This window comes from Suncus etruscus, chromosome 16, assembly GCF_024139225.1.
Source record: "Suncus etruscus isolate mSunEtr1 chromosome 16, mSunEtr1.pri.cur, whole genome shotgun sequence".
In the NCBI taxonomy this organism is placed as follows: Eukaryota; Metazoa; Chordata; class Mammalia; order Eulipotyphla; family Soricidae; genus Suncus; species Suncus etruscus.
Genome location: NC_064863.1, coordinates 57,845,571 through 57,866,624, shown reverse-complemented (window position 1 = coordinate 57,866,624; position 21,054 = coordinate 57,845,571). Strand labels below are relative to the sequence as shown.

Sequence of the window (21,054 nt, the reverse complement as noted above, 5' to 3'; positions counted from 1 at the left end):
GTATCTTTAGAAAGCTAAAAATATGTCCTGTTATGTCAAATATTTGTTGAATAACAAAAAGGCACTTTCTGGGGCCAGAGAAATAACGATAGGGCATTTGCCTTATGTGCGGCAGACCTAGGACGAACCTAGGTTCTATCCCCAGCATCCCATATGGTCCCCTGAGCCTGCCAGGAGAGATTTCTGATCGCAGAGCCAGGAGTAACTCTTGAGCATTGCTGGGTGTGGCCCAAAAGGCAAAAAAATGTCACTTCCTATGCGGAGTATATTTTTATTAATAGTTTAATATTTTATTCACACCTAAAACACATTCTATCCTCAAGCACAGAATTTCACTTTTTTATTCATTATGGGCATATGAGTAATTTTTTTGTACTATTTACTCTTACAGGATTTTTTCTACATAATATTTATTGTTTTTCCTGCATCAATAGTATTGGAGCTTACTGCATGAATAATATTCATTTTTCTGCAAGTATAATACTGAATTTACTGTATGAATGATATTCATTGGTTTCTAAGTACTTATAATATCCTTTAGAGAAATCTATATCTCAAGGGACAGTTTTAGAGAAGTAAACAAAAGAGGTATAAGGTAAGTCATTTGCTTTCAACATTTGTTGAGCTTGCACTAACTCGTTTTCTCTCACATAGAGAACAAGCCACTCCAGTGTATTCGCTACTTAATGAACTTTTGGCTCTGACTCTTAGTGAAGATATTTGTTTAAAGCCCTCAGGATTTAAAGGTAAGTTAAATTTGATTACATTTGTTCCACAAATATCCTTATTTAAGTATATTATGATTCATCATACTAATGTATCATAATTAGTTGGTGTAAAATTTGAACCCTATCCAAAATACTAGTTCACTCTCAATGCATGATGTATTTTAAATTTTGGCAAGCCATATATCATTAATTAGAGAAGACTTTAGCAATCAAATGACAGTATTTATTGTGCTGTTTTCACACATGAATGTATATCTTTCATTTTTTAATATAATTTTTATTTTAATCAGAGTGGCTTACATATCGTTCACAGTAATATTCCAAGTAAATATTAACATTGAATCAGGGGAATTCCCATCACCGAATTGTCCTCCCTCCACCTCCATTCCCATCCTGCCTCTCATATCCTCCACTCTCACCCCAGGGGTTGCTAGAATGATCATTGTAAAGCTACTTACAGGGGTGGTAGAGGAGAGACAATATACTGGTCTAAGTGATTACCTTGCATTGGCTAAGGTAGTTTCAATCTCCAGCAGCCCACATGGTCCTGAATCACAATCAGGAATGATCTCTGAATAGTGCCTGGTTGTAGAGTCAGGAGTGTTTTGAGCACTACCAATGTGCCCCCCACAAAAAAAAATAAATAAAATAAAACTGTTTAAAAATAAAACACTATGTTATAAAGTAAATTGTTTTTATGAACTGAAAATAAACATAATTAAAATAAATTATTAATCTGATCAAAGTTTTCTAATAGCTATTTATTACATGCTCTAATGGAATAGTCATATATTTACAAAGTACGTTAGTGTGTGGAGTACTAAGAAAAACTGTAGTATAGTTCCTTTTTGAACAAAAATATTTTTCTAATTTGCCAAATTTTATTATCAAAGGCATTTTACATTGTTTATAGCTCTGCTAACGTGTGGCCCATGATTTAGCACTTTCTGTCACCTTCCATTAACATTTACTCTTCAATAGTAATATTTAGAGGTGAATATAAGAAAATGATTAAGATTGTTTGCTCTACAGTCAGACTATCTAGTTCAAATTCAGTCCTGCCATTGACCAACAAGGTGACTTGGAAATTTACTTAAGCACTCCTTATGTTAATTAACAACTTATTAAAGTTTGGATAATAGTACTAACTTAGACATAATTTTCTATGAATATTAATAAATATGTATGCACTAAAAGCATCTATGTGTGTGAGTATTGTGTACTTTTGTGTGTATCCTGAATAACAACTTAGAATGCAGACTTCTTGCTGATTGGGCCTAGGACCCAAATGCTAATATACATATCTCAAAGCTATTTTTGAAACATAATTAAAATACTACATTCGTTATATAAAGAGTTTAACATTCAATTATTACATTTAGAACATTTAAGCAGCTTCAATTAGTTTTATTATGTAATTACTAATATCAAGATAATTACAAATCAAATGAATTTACAAATTTTGTGATAGGCATTTAAATTTTTATCAGGAAAATATAAAGTATATATGAGTGAAAGAAAAACACTAAAATATGTGGAATGGGGTACTAGAATAAGAGACTGATAAATGAAGAAGAAAATAATTTGTATGTGGGTCATCAAGACAACTTTTCAAAGAATGAAAAATTGTTCAATATTTTGAGAAATTAGTAATTATCCAGATACACAAGACAATAAGAGCTCATAGACAGAAATAAAGATTATTGATTGTACAGAACATATATAAAATATGTATAAGTGTATATATTTTAATTATTGCAGGTTAAAGTCTAAGTAATAGAAAAAGGGTCACAGGAGTTTAAATATAAAACCAATATAAAGCTCTTTAATCTTTGCCCTTTGGACTTTGAGTTGTCACCAAGTTTTAGAGATGTTGATAGGTAGAATGAAAGAACTGAACTTCCGTATAAGGGAACTAACTTCTACCACTGCAGTAACAGAGTGTAAATTGTTGCAAGATGACAATGCATAAATTAAAGTAGAACCTGGCAAACAAAACCCATCATATTAAGAATGGCTGTTGCCTAATAAATATGCCCTCACTTTCTATCTTCATCCCTCATTTTCCATTGTACTTCTTTATCATAATAGTACTATAAATTATGCCAATTACTATCTGAATATTGAGATTAGGAAATTGAAACAAATTTATGATTTGTAAAACCAGATGGCTATAAATGACAGTTAGGGACTGGTAACCCTGTTTCTAGACTTATAATCTAAAGGACAAAGAAAAGCTAGTTTTCCCAGGAATATCTGAAAAAAATCTGTGGTCAAATTAGATTGGGTGGATTTGGAGAGAAATAAAAAATTAAGATGTTACCTGAATTAATGATGTGTTTGCTGACTATTGAATTTGAAATGATTGAGGGGCATCTATGACAACATAGGAAGTTATAGTACAGAAATATGTCTGAAATTCAGAACTGAAAGATAAACCTGTATTTTGGAAGCATCAGTTCACAAGTGGTTATTAAAACTATGTAACTTCTATTTTCATCTGTTCACATTCCTTGAGTACTTTATACATTGTCTGATTATTTACCTAAAGGTTCTTTTCCAATTTCTTCTGCTGTGTGGAGTTTTTCTGCATTTCCCTTTCTAGTTCACTTATTCCATCCTCAGCTGCTGTTACCCTCTTGGCTTTTCTGGCTTTCCATTGAGGTTTTCAGTTTAGCTACCATGTTTTTTAGATCTGTTATTTAAGTTTGGAGTTTTCTGATTTCTGTCTTGAATTCTGTTCAGCTAGAGCTATGTTTTCTTTGATTTCTATGAGGTTCCTCAATATATCTATTCTAAACTCCTTATCTGAGAGATTAATCAGATGGTTGGTATTTTTTGGGTCATCACAACTATCATATTCATTCTCTGTGCATGGAGTTTGCCTGTGACGTTTCCCCATTGTCAGCTTGTAGTGTGATTTTTTTCTGCGTGTTATGGTGAGGTTCATTAGTTAGAAAGAGTGCATGGCCGTGAAACAAAGCAGAGCAGCCGTGCTCTTCTGGGGCCTCTAGGAGACAGTTTTTGCTGGGCCCTTCCTGGTCCTCTCAGGAGAGCTTCAGGAGACAGAAGAGAAGAGAAACATGCATAGCCGACAGGTCCCCTCAGTCTCTCCCAGTCGCCAGTCTCACAGCAGGGCCAGACCTCTCAAAAGTTAATTTTCAAAATGAATTAATTATATCAATTTTATACTAGAATCCATAAACAACATTAAAGAGAGCAAAGTAGAACTTGTTATCTAAGATAGGACATGTCTTCAGAGATATCTTCAATGGTTTTATTGGAAAAAATAATAAAATAAATGAAAGTACACACAAATATAATGACTAAGCCACAAATAAGGACAGCAATATATATTTTCTACAAAATAAAAATTTTAGCTAGCAATGATCTGTTGCTTATTATGCATTTTTTCTCTGGCTTACTTAGACATATTAATATGCCAGCCTGGAAAGCTTAATAGCTAATATTACACTTACTGAAAAACCAAACATTGATAATCTGCAAAATTAATTATAGATTTTATAATGAGCTATAACTTGGATAGTTAGTTCTAACATATCATAGAACTGAAAGTATAGCTATTAATTTACTAGAATATATTTCCCCAAAAGATAACTTCTATTTTTCTAGAAATTATACATATCTCTCTGGGCATTTAATCTAAGTACTCATTACAAAGAATGAAAAGCTTATAATTCTTGGAATACATCGCAAAGCAGGTCAATGTTAGCAGTGAAGAAATGAAGTAAACATTAAGAATTATCAACAACATTCTCACAAAATGTTTATACATTCATTTAAGAAATGCTGATTAGGGTATAGAGTGATGCCTCAAATACAGTAGACCTGGATTGGATCCATGATATCCTATATTGTCCCTCTAGCTCACCATGAGTGAATTTCTGAGTGCAGAGCCAGGAGTAATGAGAATGATGTCTGAGCATTGCCGAGTGTGGTCCAAAAACCAAAAGAAGTGCTGATTAGATGTAATGTAGCAATAAATCATCTCAAGTTTTATTTTATAGTCTTTAAATTGTTAACTAAAAGTAAAAATTTCTTGGAAGAAGAAATCTGAGTTAATGTCAGAATACCAATTATTTCTTGTGGAATTAAACTGTAACAGGGAAGAAACAAGGTAAGGCAAATAAATAATTGAAACACAATGTTATAGAAGTATGACCAGAAGTTACCATATTTTCCGGCTTATAAGACGACTTTTGAAACAAAGAAAGTCAACCAAAAATCGAGGGTCGTCTTATACGCCGGGTATATCCCGGAAAATGTTTCCATATGCTGATAAACGAAAATTGTCTGAATATTGCCACAAAACAAAATTTCCAACTCGATCCTGCACCAATCACTACAAGGCTGCTCCAACTGTTTCTCTAACTCAGCCAATCCAAGCAGGCTTTTTATGCATGCAAATTAGACAATGTTCTGGACCCGAATCTACACTGTAAAAAGCCTGTTCAGATTGGCCAGAGTCAGAGAGGAAGTCTATTACAGTATAACCTTTGAACCTTTGCTTGTTGTGATTGGCTCACTGTGGTACATGAGCACAGGAACATTTGTAGCATATGCAGCACAGAAACGTTCTGTCTGATGCAGCGCATATAGGCCTAAACCTATGTTTTAACTGCAAAATTAGGGGGTCGTCTTATAAGCCCGGTCATCTTATACACCTGAAAATATGGTACTAAATTTTGAGTAATGAATTCTAAATTAATTGAATTTAATAATTGTGTATTTTCAAATTATATTTATTAAAATATTTTAAATAATTATTGCTTCACTTAAAATTTAGTCTTAACAATGGACAAAGAACCAGATGTCTTCAGAAGGGAATTAGTTGATGTTCAAGGCATTCCTGTCTTCTGGAGTATGGCTGAAGAGTGGTCCCAGGTGGAGTCATTTGAGGCCAGACCAGATGACCTTCTGATAGCCACCTATCCAAAGTCTGGTAACATCTCTTCAAATATTTGTAATACCTGATGAGTTATTTATCTTTATGTGTAATCTCTCCCACTGATTGATTAATCATTATTCAAGGGAATTGGATAGTATTTGCTAGTATTTGGCATTTCACAATTTAAATGAATTCAACTCATATGAAATATCACACCACTAAGTGAGCATTATATATAAAAATAATGACATTGTATTATTCTAACTATGAAATTCAAATATGAATATATAAAGATTTACATTCATTGGAATATGTATTACATATAAATATTCAATGTTTATATATATATTTTTTTTGGGTTTTGGGGCCACACCCATTTGGTGCTCAGGGGTTACTCCTGGCTAAGTGCTCAGAAATTGCCCCTGGCTTGGGGGGACCATATGGGACAACGGATCGAACCACGGTCCTTCCTTGGCTAGTGCTTGCAAGGCAGACACCTTACCTCTAGTGCCACCTCGCCGGCCCCTCAATATGTTTATATTTTAAATGGTATTAAAATATTAGTGTTTTAATTATATACATGTGCACAAAAATTGTTATAAATTCATACAATTGCTGATACCTGTATAGGACCTGAGAAAAAATTTAAGAGTATTCATTTTGAATCAAAACATTTTAATTTCCAGAATGTTTAACATTAATTCTCACAATTAACTATTTATACAAATATTATTAATATATTTATATCATTAAATAAGATAATGCTCAGCCATAATAAAATAGTGAGATGAATTCACAGAAATTAATAAGCTCTTTGTCTTTTACATAATTTTGCCTTTATAAATTTTTGAAAACATGTTCTAAGTTATTGATTTGTCAGTACCCTGATAATTTTATTTAAAAGATCCAAATTATAAATGGCTTCATATATAAGCTAAGTCATTTATTTTCAGTTGGATTTTTTGGGGGGAGGCATGTTTTATTTGGGGGGGTCACACCCAGTGGTGCTCTGAATTCAAGGATCACTCCTGGTAGTGTTTGGGGGAACACATGGAGTGCCATGGATCAAATCCTGGTCTGCAGTGTGCAATGTGAGTGCCTTATCCACTATATTATTACTCTGGCCCTAAATTATGTACTTACTAAAGCAATGGAAAATAAACATTTTAATTTAAATCTGGCTAAACTGATTATTTTAAATTTAGATTCTATTAATTACAATTATATTCTATTCACTGATAGGATATAAAATATATTTGAGGTGTATCCCTTTTTCTATAATTGGAAAATATGGCAAACAAACATAACATCATCATTTGACTAAAATATTTTTTATTTTTATTTACTTTTTGACTAAATTTAAAATTCTATAGTAGTCCGTGTTAGAAGGTCAGATTGGGGTCATGCTCATTAATTAAGAACAATAAAAAGTGAGTTATGTGGAAAGCTCTTTTTTTTTTTTTTTTTTGGTTTGGGGGCCACACCCGGTAATGCTCAGGGGTTACTCCTGGCTATGCACTCAGAAATAGCTTCTGGCTTGCAGGACCATATGGGACGCCGGGGATGGAACCCAGATCTGTCCTGGGTCAGTCACATGCAAGGCAAATGCCCTACTGCTGTGCCTTTGCTCTGGCCCCCAAAGAAAGTTTTTGTTTGTTTTTGTTTTTTGGGGGGGCACAACCGGTGATGCTCAGGGGTTACTCTTGGCTATGCGCTTATAAATTGCTCCTGGCTTGGGGGACCATATGGGATGCCGGAGGATCGAACCATGGTTCCTCCTAGCTTAGCATGTGCAAGGCAGATGCCCTACAACTTGTGCCACCTCTCCGGCCCCATAGAAAGTACTTTTAAATTAGGCTTAAAGTACTTGATACCTGGAATCAACTTAAAAGAATAACTTTAAAGTCATTCTTTCACCTAGATTTTTGATTATCATTAATTTTGTTCCTTTATTTTGCCATGCTTTATTTTAGTTTTTAATTATTTTATCATATTTTACACATGCACATATTCACACATACACACTGAGGACATATTTGTTCATGATAGGAAAGATGTGTCCTAAGAGAAATGAAGGGGTCAGAGCAATAGTACAGTAGATACTGTGCTTGCTTTGCTTGTGACCAACCTGAGCTGAATCCTTGGCACCACATGTGGACCCTTAAGCAATTCTGAGAGTAATCCCTGAGATCAGAATAGAAGTAAGTCCTGAGCACCACTGGGTGTAGCCAAAAAAAAAAAGTAAAATAAAATAGGTTGATTAGGAAATAAAATAAAGCATTTTTGTTTCTGTGTTGCACAATTTCTTTACCTCTGTTGAATCTTCATACTGTTAATTACATTGAAACTTAAAGTTTTATTCATTTTTGCTCTTTAGGAACAACCTGGGTCAGTGAAATACTAGATTTAATCTACAACAGTGGGGATGCAGAGAAATGTAAAAGAGATGCGATATACAACAGAGTACCATTTATGGAATTAATAGTTCCAGGAATCTCAAATGGTATATTCTCTTAATGTGTTTTTTATACCCACAGTATTCAGACCGTCTGTGTTGTGATGTGTTGGAAGAATCTGACAAAAAAAATTATATAGTAAATCTTAAACAGATGAACCACAGATGTTTATATAAGAAGTTTTATGCCAATAGTCATTTTGTACCCTATTGTTTCAGAAACATAATATTTGCATAAGTATTTAATACAATATTTATTATTCCTAATATATGTGATTTTTTACAAACATTGTATAACTGATCTTTAGATATATAGAAAATTCAACATTTGTTTCAATAGGGAACAATGCTTACCACTACTTAGTGGACATATACAGAGTCAAGGAAAAGGATGATGGCAATAATTGGTTTTCTGCTATTAAATTTTTATGCAATCCTGAACCTTATTATAACCCTGAACATTATTGCTTATTCTCATTTTAAAATTCGAATAAAGGAAAACTGGGAACATGTTTGAAATTATGTAATTTAAGTTTCCTATATTGAAAATGAGAAAAAAAGTTAATTTATGGGACAATATTCCCAATTTTTACTCTTTACCTACTACTGTTTCTATTTTATCAAGGCATAGTAACTGAGAAGTTTATAAACATTTCTAAATAAAATAAATCCTGCTACTAATATGTCATAAAATAGCTAAACTAACCTAAATTTATAGTATGTAATGTCATAACATGCACAATTTCAAGTCATGTATACAAATATTTTGTGGTATTGCTTAGAATCTATTGTAAGGAAAATAATAATTTATGTTTATAATACAGTTTAATTCTGTGCTTTTAGGTGTTGAAGAATTGAAAGTCATGCCATCTCCTAGATTAGTGAAAACACACCTACCTGTTCAACTTCTTCCTGCTTCATTTTGGAAGAATAATTGCAAGGTAAAAATGTTCTATGCTTCCATTTTGCAATAATAGTATTTAATAATTTTCAGAATTAAAATAGATATTAAGCTTATATTTATAAAACATTGTAATTATTTAACAATATTGTAAAAACATTGTAATTATTAAACAATATCCAAATGATTAGATTATACAAATGGACACCAGTACTTTATATAGGAATTGCAGTCACCAAGAATGTATCAGAGTTTCTGGTAACTAAAATACAAATTACTTTTTATAATTCTTAACAAACTATGATTTTAAGTAAGAGGTGTTTAAACTCAGAAACAGCATTTCATGAATTTAGCATGATTTTAGAATAATATAATTATAATATAACTATTGCTGGATTTAGATTGATTTCTATAACGATTTGTCTTTTATAATATTTAAATATGTAATAATTAAAGCAAGAATGCAAACATTTTAAGCGTAAACTTGATAAGTTGTTACAAAATCAGCAGAGATACAATCACAGTTATATCTTCAACCTAATCAAATAACTTTCTCTAGTGAAGAAATGAAACATTACTGATACATTAAAAGCTATTTTCTTCTTTTCCTTATATAAATATTTTAAAAATTCTCAATTTTTTAAATTTTTTTATTTAAACAAATTTATTACATACCTGATTGTGTTTGGGTTTCAGTCATGTAAAGAACACCACCCATCACCAGTGCAACATTCCCATCACCAATGTCCCAAATCTCCTTCCTCCCCACCCAACCCCCGCCTGTACTCTAGACAGGCTTTATATTTCCCTCGTACATTCTCATTAGGATAGTTCGAAACTTAGTTATTTCTCTAAATAAACTCATCCCTGTTTATATAAAAACTTATAATAACTTACAAATACTAATACACTTTATTTTCTTTATTGCAGTGAGATTTTTGTACTGATTTTTTTCTATAATGGAATTGGCCTTTTATTTTCTTTAATTTAGACTCCATGATTTCAAAGTTGTTCATAATTGAGTTTCAGTCTTACAATGAAAGCCTCCCATCACCCATGAATGTTTCCCACTAACAATGTACCCAAATTCTTTCCACCCTCCCACCTGCCTATTTCTGGGGCAAGCATTTTTCTCCTCTCTTTCTCCCTTTTTTCCTTCTTTCTCTCTCCTTTTTACCCGTTTAGACACTGTGGTGTGCACTATTGTTAATGAAGGTATACCATATATAATATCACTTTATTTTCATCCAACACCCAGTTATTGTCCCGAGTGATCAATTCTAATTATCATAGTCATAGTGGTCCCTCTTTACCCTAACTGCACTACTTCATTATTTATGGCAAGCTTTCTACCATGTATTTATCCTTTTATCTATTGTCTCTAGATATCTTTACTTCACAATCTTTTATTTTTCTTATATCCTATAAATGAGTGAGATCATTCTACATCTATCCCTCTCCCTCTGATTCATTTCACTCAGCATAGCATTAGAACTCGCCATAGCAAGAAGAGAAGAAAAAGATATCAAGAACATACAAATAGGAAAGGAAAAAGTAAAGTTCTTTCAGTTTGCAGATGGCATGATACTTTACGAAAAAAATCCTAAAAACTACCTAAAAGCTTCTCCAAGCAACAGACTTGTATATTAATGTGACAAGATACAATATTAATACAAAAAATCCATGACTTTTCTATAAAAAATTAAAGAGAAGAAAAAATATTAAAAAAACAATCTCATTTACAATTATGCCTCAGAAAAAATCAAGTACCTTAGAGTCAATTTAACTAAAAAGGTGAAAACCTATACAAAATCAAAACCCCTACAAATCACTACTTCAAATAATAAAAGAAGAAACAGAAAATGGAAACAGATACCCTCCTCATGGATTGGAATTATATACATAATTAAAATGGGAATACTTCCCAAAGCATTAAAACTTAATGTATCCCTATAAGAATACCTATGACATTTTTCAAAGAAGTGGATCAAACACTCCTGAAATTGGTATGAGAATAATTTTTCATTAATAATTAACTGATCCCTTAAAAATAATATGGAAGGAATCATTTTCCACAACCTTAAACTGTCCTATTAACCAGTAGTTATCATACCATCATGGTACTGAAATAAAGACAGACCCTCAGGTCAACCTACTGAATTTTTTTTGGCAGGGGAGTTTGGGCCACACCCGGTGATGCTCAGGAGTTACTCCTGACTGTGCACTCAGAAATTGCTTCTGACTCAGGGGACCATATGGGATCCCGGGGATCAAATATAGGTTCCTCTAGGGTTGGCCCTGTGCAAGGCAAATGCCTTGCTATCACTTCAGCCCCAGGTACTGAGATTTGAATGTCCTTCTCAGTCATGAAATCATTCTTTCTTCAACTTTTCCATGGTGTTTATAAAGTTTTAGTTATGAGATTTTATATAAGCACAATTTTGTCATCTATAACAAAGTAGTCAATAATACTAAACTTAGTTTGACATATTCAGGTGATTTATAGTAATGCACAAGAAGTATATACAGAAAAACAATGCTATTCATATAAAACTGAATTTTAATATAATCCTAATTTTCAAATTTTCTTTGTAATTCCCTCTGTCTTTCTCACACAAACACTTGTTTTCTATGTATTGGTTGCTAAATTTTAAACATATAACTTTAATAAATTTTAGCCATAGAAAAATTTATATAATGAATTTTATTCTGAAACAGTTAAACTCATTTAAGAAATTAGAGAGATCAGGGCCAGAGAGATAGCACAGCGGGTAGGGTGTCTACTTTGCACGCAACTGACCCAGGACAGATGGTAGTTCAAATTCAGGTTTCCCATATAGTCCCCCGTGCCTGACAGGAGCGATTTCTGACCAAAGTCAAGAGTAGCCACTGAGCACCACTGGGTGTTACCTAAAACCAAAACCAAAAACAAAAAAGAAAAGAAAAAATAAAATTGAAGTGCTCTTAGGCCAAAGCACAGTATGTAAGACACTTGTATAACATGAAACTTACTAGAATTTAATTCCTGTCACAACATGTACAACATATGGCCTCCTGATGTGGCCCCAGTACCAATAAATCCAAATAAATTCATAAAATCTATTTGTATTTTCTTTTTTTATTATTTATTTATCAATTGGTTTTTGGGCCACACTCGGTGATGCTGAGGGGTTATTCCTGGCTCTCTGCTCAGAAATCGCTCCTGGCAAGCTTTGGAGACCATATGGGATGCCAGGAATCAAATCAGGTTCATCCTGGGTCAGCCTCATGCAAGGCAAATGCCTTACCGCTATGCTATCTCTCCGTCCCCTATTTGTATTTTCTACTACTGTCTCTCTATTGAGTGCATAGTCTTAGTAGATAAAGCAATATTTTATTTCCTTTTCTATGAGCTTATTTTCTTGCTTAATTATACATTCTAGCTTCTAAAATACTATTGAATAGGAATGGTGAAATTCTAAAACTTCTCTTGTTTTTGAATATTTGGAAAATGAGTATTTAACCTCTATAACAATGAGACCTGGGTTTAATCCTCACCATAGCACCACCAGTTGTAGCTCCTTAAAAAACATAATAAATACAGGCAGAGGAGATGGAGAGGAAATGGTGGACATTGTTAGTAGGAAGGGTACACTGGTGAAGGATGATGTACATTGCATAAATGAAACCCAATAATTAAAAATTTTGTAATGATACTTAAATAAATCAATTTAAATAATAATTAATAATAGCAATAAAAATAATAATGACTATGGCTATTTTAAAGATAGCCTGTTTATGTCAGACATATTCAAATATAACTCATAAAAATAATTTTTAAGATTATTCTGTAAAAAGAAACAACTTATTCATTGCCATTGTCTATTGGTTATTTGGTGTATTTTTATGGCTTGGCATTGTCTTAAGAAATTACATGATCTAGGGCCAGAAAGATAGCATGGAGGTAAGGCATTTACCTTTCATGCAGAAGGTCATTGGTTCGAATCCCGGCATCCCATATGGTCCCCTGAGCCTGCCAGGAGTGATTTCTGAGCGTAGAGCCAGGAGTAACCCCTGAGCGCTGCCAGGTGTGACCCGAAACAAAAACAACAAAAAAAAAAAAAGAAAGAAAGAAATGACATAATCTAGGGTCTGAATTCTTATAATTCTACAATTAAATATTTGAAATATATATTTTCAGATACAACTTTTTTCCTGATATCTTTGTCCTATACTTTGAGAACTTCTATGTATTTCTTGAAAGTATAATTTTTCAACCAAAGGGAAGTAGAAAAACTAATTCAACTTTGATGAAGAAAAATAGTTTCCAAAGTGAATTTTTAAAGAAAAATTTATTGCATTAGTAACTAGTGTTTCATCATTATTTGGCATGATTTAGAAAGAAAGTAGGATCAATGAATTTCAGTGAAGTTGCTTGTAAACTTTTTACCAACAAATCATAACAATACACTTTCTATTGTAAATATGCTCAAAATGTCTCTTAGATTTGAGCATTCCATTCACACGAAAATATATTAAAAATAATAGTAAAAACCAGAAATAATTTTTTGTGTGTGAAAAAAAACATTTTTATGGAAATTTGAGAGATGTTAGTGGAGAGAGAATGTGAGAGACAATCAAGAAGGATTAAAGTCTTCTCTGAGTAAAAAAAAAAGGCAGAGTGAAGAAAAAGAAATATATGTTTAAGTGAAGAGAGCATTGGCTTGATTGATTTGCTATTCAATGAAATGTTTTGTTGCTGCTTTGGGGTCACACCTAGCTGTGCTCAAGACTTGTTCCTGAATCTGTACAGGGTTCCTGGGACCAGATGAGGTGCCAGGGACCAAAACTGGTTCTGCTGGTACAAGGCAAGCATCCTATTTATTGTACAATCTATACTATCCTCTTCACTGAAATTCTTATACTTAATTTTTCATGATTTAAGAGATGTTCTTTTACAAAGGTTGGGAGTAAGCATTTTCACAGGTAATGAAAAGTGTTAATATTTGAATATTTTATATCAGGATGTAGATATAAATTCCCAGATAAAAAGAAAAAATAATCATTCCATTAAGGTAAGCAAGTTTATAAACTTTACAAAGTAAAAATAAATAATTTTATATATCTCCCCACAGATGGTCTATGTAGCAAGGAATGCCAAAGATGTGGCTGTGTCTTACTTTTACTTTTACCAGATGGCAAAATTGCACCCAGAGCCTGGAACTTGGGAGGAGTTTCTGGATAAATTCATGACTGGAAGGGGTAGGTTCTACTCTTACTTTAATAATCAAATTCCACAATGAAAAAATTTTCTGCAAGTTCAAGTATAAATCTTAGGTTTGTTATGAATAAAATATAATCTCAGCACTTTGCTAATTTATTAGGAATTCTATAAAAGCAGCAGAAAACACTGATTTTATTCTTTAAAGGGATATCCTTTTATATGATTGGATTATATATGACACAGATCTTTTTGTTTTTACCTATTTCATTAATGACTACTGATATGCTTTCTTCTCCTGTTCTTCATGTCATTGCATTATTTTTATTTTATATGTATTTATTGGACTAATATTTTAAAGCTGTACTATATAAAATATTTGGTAGATATTTTATCCTTAAATCACCATTCTTCTTGTATATTTTTTAGAGAAACTTATCCATAGTCATAGTAGTAACTTTACTTATAATTCATATGGGACAACAGAGATTAAACCAAAGTTTGTCCTAGGTCAACCAGATGCAAGGCAAATGCCCTGCTGCTGTGCTATCACTCCAGCCCTGGGAAAGACTGTTTTCTAATTAATATTTAAAAGTCTGTTATATATCTTGTATATTAACCCTTTGGCACTAGAGTAGTGGACAAGTTGTCTCTCCCAGTTTATTGAGTGCCTTTTTATTTTAATTGTTATTTCTTTCAATTGGAAAAGAAAAAAGAGCAAAGATTAACAAAGAAAAATACATTATTTAGTAACTGATAAATTTAGGTATATGTATAATATAACTTTATGTTTAAATGTGATTTAATTAAAATTCATTTATTAAAAACTAATGTGATAAAATATACAAAATAAAAGAGGATGCTATTATACAAATACCTAAGAAGGAATGCTATTATACAAATACCTAAGAAGGAATATATAAGTATTAAAATAGATAACAGTATGATGGGGCCAGAGCGGTGGCACAAGTGGTAAGGCACCTGCCTTGCATGCACTAGCCTAGGATGGACCACATTTCGATCCCCCCAGAGTCTCATATGGTCCCCCAAGTCAGGAGCAATTTCTGAGTGCATATCCAGGAGTAACTCCTGAGCATCACTGGTGTGGCCAAAATACCACAAAAGGTAAAATAAAATAAATAAAATATATAACAGTATCAGGGCCAGAGAGATAGCATGGAGGTAGGGCATTTGTCTTGCATGCAGAAGGACAGTGGTTCGAATCCTGGTATCCCATATGGTCTCCTGAGCCTGCCAGGAGTGATTTCTGAGTGTAGAGTCAGGAGTAACCCCTGAGCGCTACCAGGTGTGACCCCAAAACAAATATATATATATATATATATATATATATATAACAGAATGATTAGAAAAATTTTGCTTCCTTAAGTAGCTTTAATTTTTTTAATTATTGTCTATTAATTTAGTTGCTTTTGGTTCTTGGTATGACCATGTGAAGGACTGGTGGGAGAAGAGGAAAGATTATCGTATTCTCTACCTATTCTATGAAGACATGAAAGAGGTATAATAATTCATAGAGTTCAACATTTTATAGACTTCAATTGCTTCTCAAACCTATTCTGGTGCCTCCTTTTCATTTCATACTCACTGAGCTTAATTGAGTCCCCAGCAACTACTTTCAGATTAACTTCTTCTCATTGTTCTTGTAACTTAAATGATTGATTGCTCTCCATTGCTTTTTTAGTGCCTGCAATGTCAGCTTATCCAACTTCATCATAATTTATTGAAATTGTTTTAGTTTCTATCATCCTTTATATACTATTTAAACCACTTTAATTGTTTAATATGAATAGTTTACTTTATTCCCTTAGTTATTGAACAATCTTTATTATAAGATGCTTAATATAAATATTAACATGTTTATTTCTTCAAGTGGCTAATATGGGGATATATGCAATTTTAATGCAATAGTCAAAATATAGATTACATTTTTGTCTTCCATCTGGATTTATTTTCATTTATTAAGATAGGTAACCCAGAAAAGATTAACTTAATATATATTTATGCATATATGACCAGAAATTAGTGAAATTATAACTTTTGAACTAAGTTTAGTTTTGATTCTTGGGGGAAAAAAGAACACCTTTTGATAGGTAACAGAAAGAAATTATTTGGCCTTTTGAATGTCAGGTTTGTCACACTCTAACATTCTAGTGATTTAATGGTTTTAATGATTTTTCCTCTGGACTGACTCTTGGAATTTTAAATGGATTGCATAGAACTTGTCAATGCATTTAAGCATATGGTCAGATAGTTTTATTGATTTTTACAATAATTAGCATGTATTATTTTTTTAATTTTTGTGTGACTTCTTCCATTTCTTACAACTGTATCAAAAGATTTAAGTAGGAATCCATTTAAACAGGCATATATTATAAACATTTGACTAAGAATATATTATTGTGCTTTCAGAAATTACTCTGGCCTGCTCAGGGAATCAAATGGAATGCCAGGCATTGAACCCAGGTCTGCCTTATGCAAGTCAAACACTTATCAACTGTGCTATGTCTCAGGCCATGTTTATGTTTTCTTATTTTTACTAGTTATTGATGCCACACTGTAGTTCTTTTGTATTGAGTCACATTGCCTTTTTTTGTTGGAGTAGTGATGGCATATAAAATAAGTTTGAAAGTGTTTCTCAAATGATTTTTGGAAAGCTATAGAAGTTTAGCATTAATTTTTTAAATGTTGAACATGCCTTAAGTTTTATATTAGATGAGCTAAAATAATGAAAGAATTAAATTATATTGTCATCTTAAATGAAAGTAAAAGTATTATGAAAGTATGCCTACAGAATAATTTAATTCTAACTTATCACTTTTCTATTTTATTTATTAATTTTGATTTTAATATAAAATTGAAATTAATCATATATTTAACTTTGTACTTTTGGATATACCATATTTTTTGCTCTATAAGGTGCACCTGACCAAAAAATGCACATAGTTTATAGATGTTTTTTCTCCAACACTCAGGCTTCATCTCCTGTTGGTATTTGTGCCACAAGAGGCATTATTTTTTGGGGGGGTTGTTTTATGGTACAAAAAATACAGTAACTATTTTTCTTCTAGGATATTACATTGGCTTTTATGACCAATAATAGAATCAGTACACTGAAAAGCATAATTAAAACTTAACATAAATATTTAATAATTTCTTTCCTTTTTATGTAGAACCTTATTAAATACATTATGTACTTCAGACTAAGTATGCCTGAAATAATATTTTATATAATTTATTTAGGATCCAAAGCGTGAAATTCTGAAGTTATTAAAGTTTCTGGAGAAAGATCTGCCAGAAGAAGTTGTGAATAAAATTCTCTATCATAGTTCTTTTGATGTGATGAAGAAGAATCCTAGTGCAAATTACACCACTGCACCAAAGTGTGATATGGATCATTCAGTGTCTCCCTTCATGAGAAAAGGTGAGAAGCTAATATACCAGTTTTTGGACAGATAGTTAGCAACATCATAGAGATAATAGATTGGAAGATGAAAAGTGGTATTTTAGAAAATGGAAGTAGATTTAGCTTTCAAGGACAAAAATTTTGAATGATAAGTTAGAGCTCACAGTTTGCTGTTTCCAAGAATCGCAAATAACAATACTACTGTGATTGCAGAGATTAATAAATATTTCATGATTTCAATGGAAGTAACATAGGAAGCAACACATAGCAGTACATGCTCACTCACCAACAAAATGCCAACATCTCCATAAGAACCTATGTCCACATAAAACAATCCCAAGCATTTCTGGTAACCTCGTTTCTATTGTCAGTTCAGTTTTTATTGAGTGCTGTCTACATTTTCACTTCATATATACCACAATATGATAGTAATCATCCAAGAATTTTATGATTAGTTTCATGTGGAGCAATTTTATCATCTGGAGCTATATTTGATAATCATGACTGAGAATACATACAATACTGGTATCTAATTATAGAAGTTTGTGATACTGTATATATCCCAAGACAAGACCTTATTTCCATAACTAAGATTTGGTATGCTTTAATATCAACTGTAGACATGTAAATATAAAAAACAGGGTCCAGAACGGTGGTGTGTTTGCTTTGCATGCGGCTGACAGACCACAGCTCGATGCCCATTAGTCCCCCAAGCCAAGAGCAATTTCTGAGCGCATAGCCAGACACCTGAGCATCACTGGGTGTGGCCCAAAAGCAAAGTAAATATAAAAAAAAACTTAAAAAATTCCAGATCATAGAAGCAGAGATATTTTTGGCATGATTTTTTTTTTCTGATCTCCATTTTTTGTTCCCGGGGCACTCGGGATTCTTACTCCTTGCTCTTTGCTCAGGAATTGCTCCTCACAGCCTAGGGGACTGACTAAATGGGATGCCAGGTATCGAATCCGGGTTGGCAGCTTAGGAAGTAAATTGAGCCTTTTGAAATAATCTTGTTTCTCATTCGTATTTCATTTGTATCTCAATTATTTTTTGTTGTTACTTTTAATTCGGATTTCAATAAATTGAATTCGGATTTCAATAAATTTAATTTGGGTTTCAATAAATTTAATTTGGGTTTCAATAAATTGAAGGTAGGAGAGCTTAGCTGGGACTGTCAAATAGACTTGTTCCATTTGTTGGAGTGACTGGCTTGTGGGTGAATAGCTTGTAGTGTAAATTTTCTTGTCTGCTATTTCCTCAATAATCTGTGTAGATTACTTATTGCAGAGAATTGTTAACAAACCATCTTCACCTGTACTCCCTGGATAGGTGGTATGGAATATCCCTTTCCCTTTTGGGAACTTTGGGATAACCAAACCTCAACCCAAATCCCAAAGAACGTCTCATTATAGCCACGTGCAAGGCAAATGCTTTACCCACTATGCTATTGCTCCAGCCCTCTTCCCTGATCTTCTAAGTATCCTTTGTGCTACACCACAAGATGATCTATAAAATTCTGATATATTTATTGTATATTACATATTGAAAGTGCTATATCAAATATAATTTATACTTTTCTTTATAAATGTTAGTGATTTTGAAGTTTTGTAATCCTAATATTCATAATTTCAAATATTACTTGACATAGAATCATTTTATTATATTTTATTGTTATTATGTTATCATAAAAGTATAAAATATAGTTCAAATTTGATTGAAAGGTATCTACAACCCTTATTAACAGATCTTTTGACACTGTAGAATAAGAGTTTGTTGCATTAAGGGTAATCAAATTACTTTGAGAAACTTCTTGCCACAAAGTGAGAGAATCTGGAAATAATGGATAGACTGTTGGGCTCCTAAAATCCTCAAAGTTTATCCAAGATGATCTGGAATACCTGAACAGACCTATCACTATTGAGAAAATTAAAATAGTAATCAAAGGCTTCTCAAAGCTTACCACAAAGGGTGGTGAGTGCAGTTAGAGAAACAGCTACACTAAAAACTATTTTAACAATGATAATGAGTGAGAGAAGTACTATGCCTGTCTGGAATACAGGCAGGGCTTGTGGGAAGAGGGAAAGGGGGGCATTGGTGGTGGGAATGTTGCACAGGTAAAAGGGGCTGTTCTTTTTATGACTAAGGCCCAACTGCAAACATATTTGTAATTTTGAAATTATTTTAAATAGATTAATAATTAAAAAAAACAAACAAAAAGTTTCTCAAAACAAAAGTGTAGGTTCAAATGTATTCCCTGGTTTTGGGATTTCTCCCATTTTTCTCTCTCTTTATCTCTTTCTCTCCCTCTTTTTTCCTCTTTCTCTCTCCTACTCTCTTTCTCCCTTACTCTCTCTTTTTCTTTCTTTCTACTTTTCTTTTTCACTTTTTGGAAAGACCAGAAGTCTAATCTAGATTTCAAAAATGCAAAGCAAATGCTCTACCACTGAGTTCTATTCCTGATTCCTGATTTGTGTATTATTTAAAGAATGAGTTATTTACATGGAGTAGTAGAAAATAATTTATAGGAACTTTTGGAAAATTATTAAACTCTTGGATTTATAGTAGTGAGAACTATGGAATAGATACTATACTAGAATAGTAATTCTAAATATAATTTAAAGTTTAAAAATATAAGTGTATAGACCATTGAGAGAGCACTAAGGGCTCAATTTCATGTTTGTCATGTGTAAGTCTCAAATATAATTCCCTTTCACTACATGTTTCCCTGATCATTGTGACTGTAATTTTTGTGGCCCCAAGAACCTTTTAAATGATCCTGGTGTTCCTGAGCACCCTTAATTGTAGCATCACCACTTTATCTATTCTAAGAACAATGTAAGTCATGTCAAACTTGTACCACTGGGCTGAGTATAGCTAGGAATATTCCTGGATACAGCTGAGGAGACCTTCCACCAAATGTCAATGTGTCTAGTTTATATAAAACCAAATATTAGTGTCCAGAGATATAGAACAGGGATTAATCCATTTACGCCTTGCTCAAGGCCAGCCCTGGTTTGAATCTTTGGTACCAAATATGGTCCTCAAGAACTGCCATGCATGTCCCAAATAAACAGATGTAAAACAGAATTTACAAGGAAATTATATAGTAGTCTCAACTTGCCAATTTATTTTTTATTTCAGGTATTTCAGGAGACTGGAAGAATCAGTTCACAGTAGCCCAGTATGAGAGATTTGAAGAAGATTATGAAAAGAAAATGAAAATTTCTAGTGTGCAGTTTCGTTCAGAGATATGAACTCTTTGCTATTTTTCCAAATTATTTACTGGAAGTTATAGCAAAATAAATTAAACAAACATTTAGTGAAAGTGAATTATATAGATGATATTTCCATGTAACTAACAATAGTGTTCTGTAATAAGATGTTCCATAGATTCCAAAATCTGTACATGAAGAATCAATACCATGAACTTAATTTGT

General features: G+C 32.5%; 1 protein-coding gene across 1 annotated transcript; it reads left to right on the top strand.

The window, feature by feature from the left end:
- Positions 1-659: 659 nt before the first annotated feature.
- Positions 660-21,054, top strand: LOC126032372 (sulfotransferase 1 family member D1). Its single transcript, XM_049790030.1, has 8 exons — positions 660-746; positions 5,536-5,691; positions 8,015-8,140; positions 8,936-9,033; positions 14,108-14,234; positions 15,618-15,712; positions 17,455-17,635; positions 20,759-21,054. Exons 2-8 carry the CDS (start codon positions 5,544-5,546, stop codon positions 20,869-20,871), a joined length of 888 nt encoding a protein of 295 aa, XP_049645987.1. The 5' UTR covers positions 660-746; positions 5,536-5,543; the 3' UTR covers positions 20,872-21,054.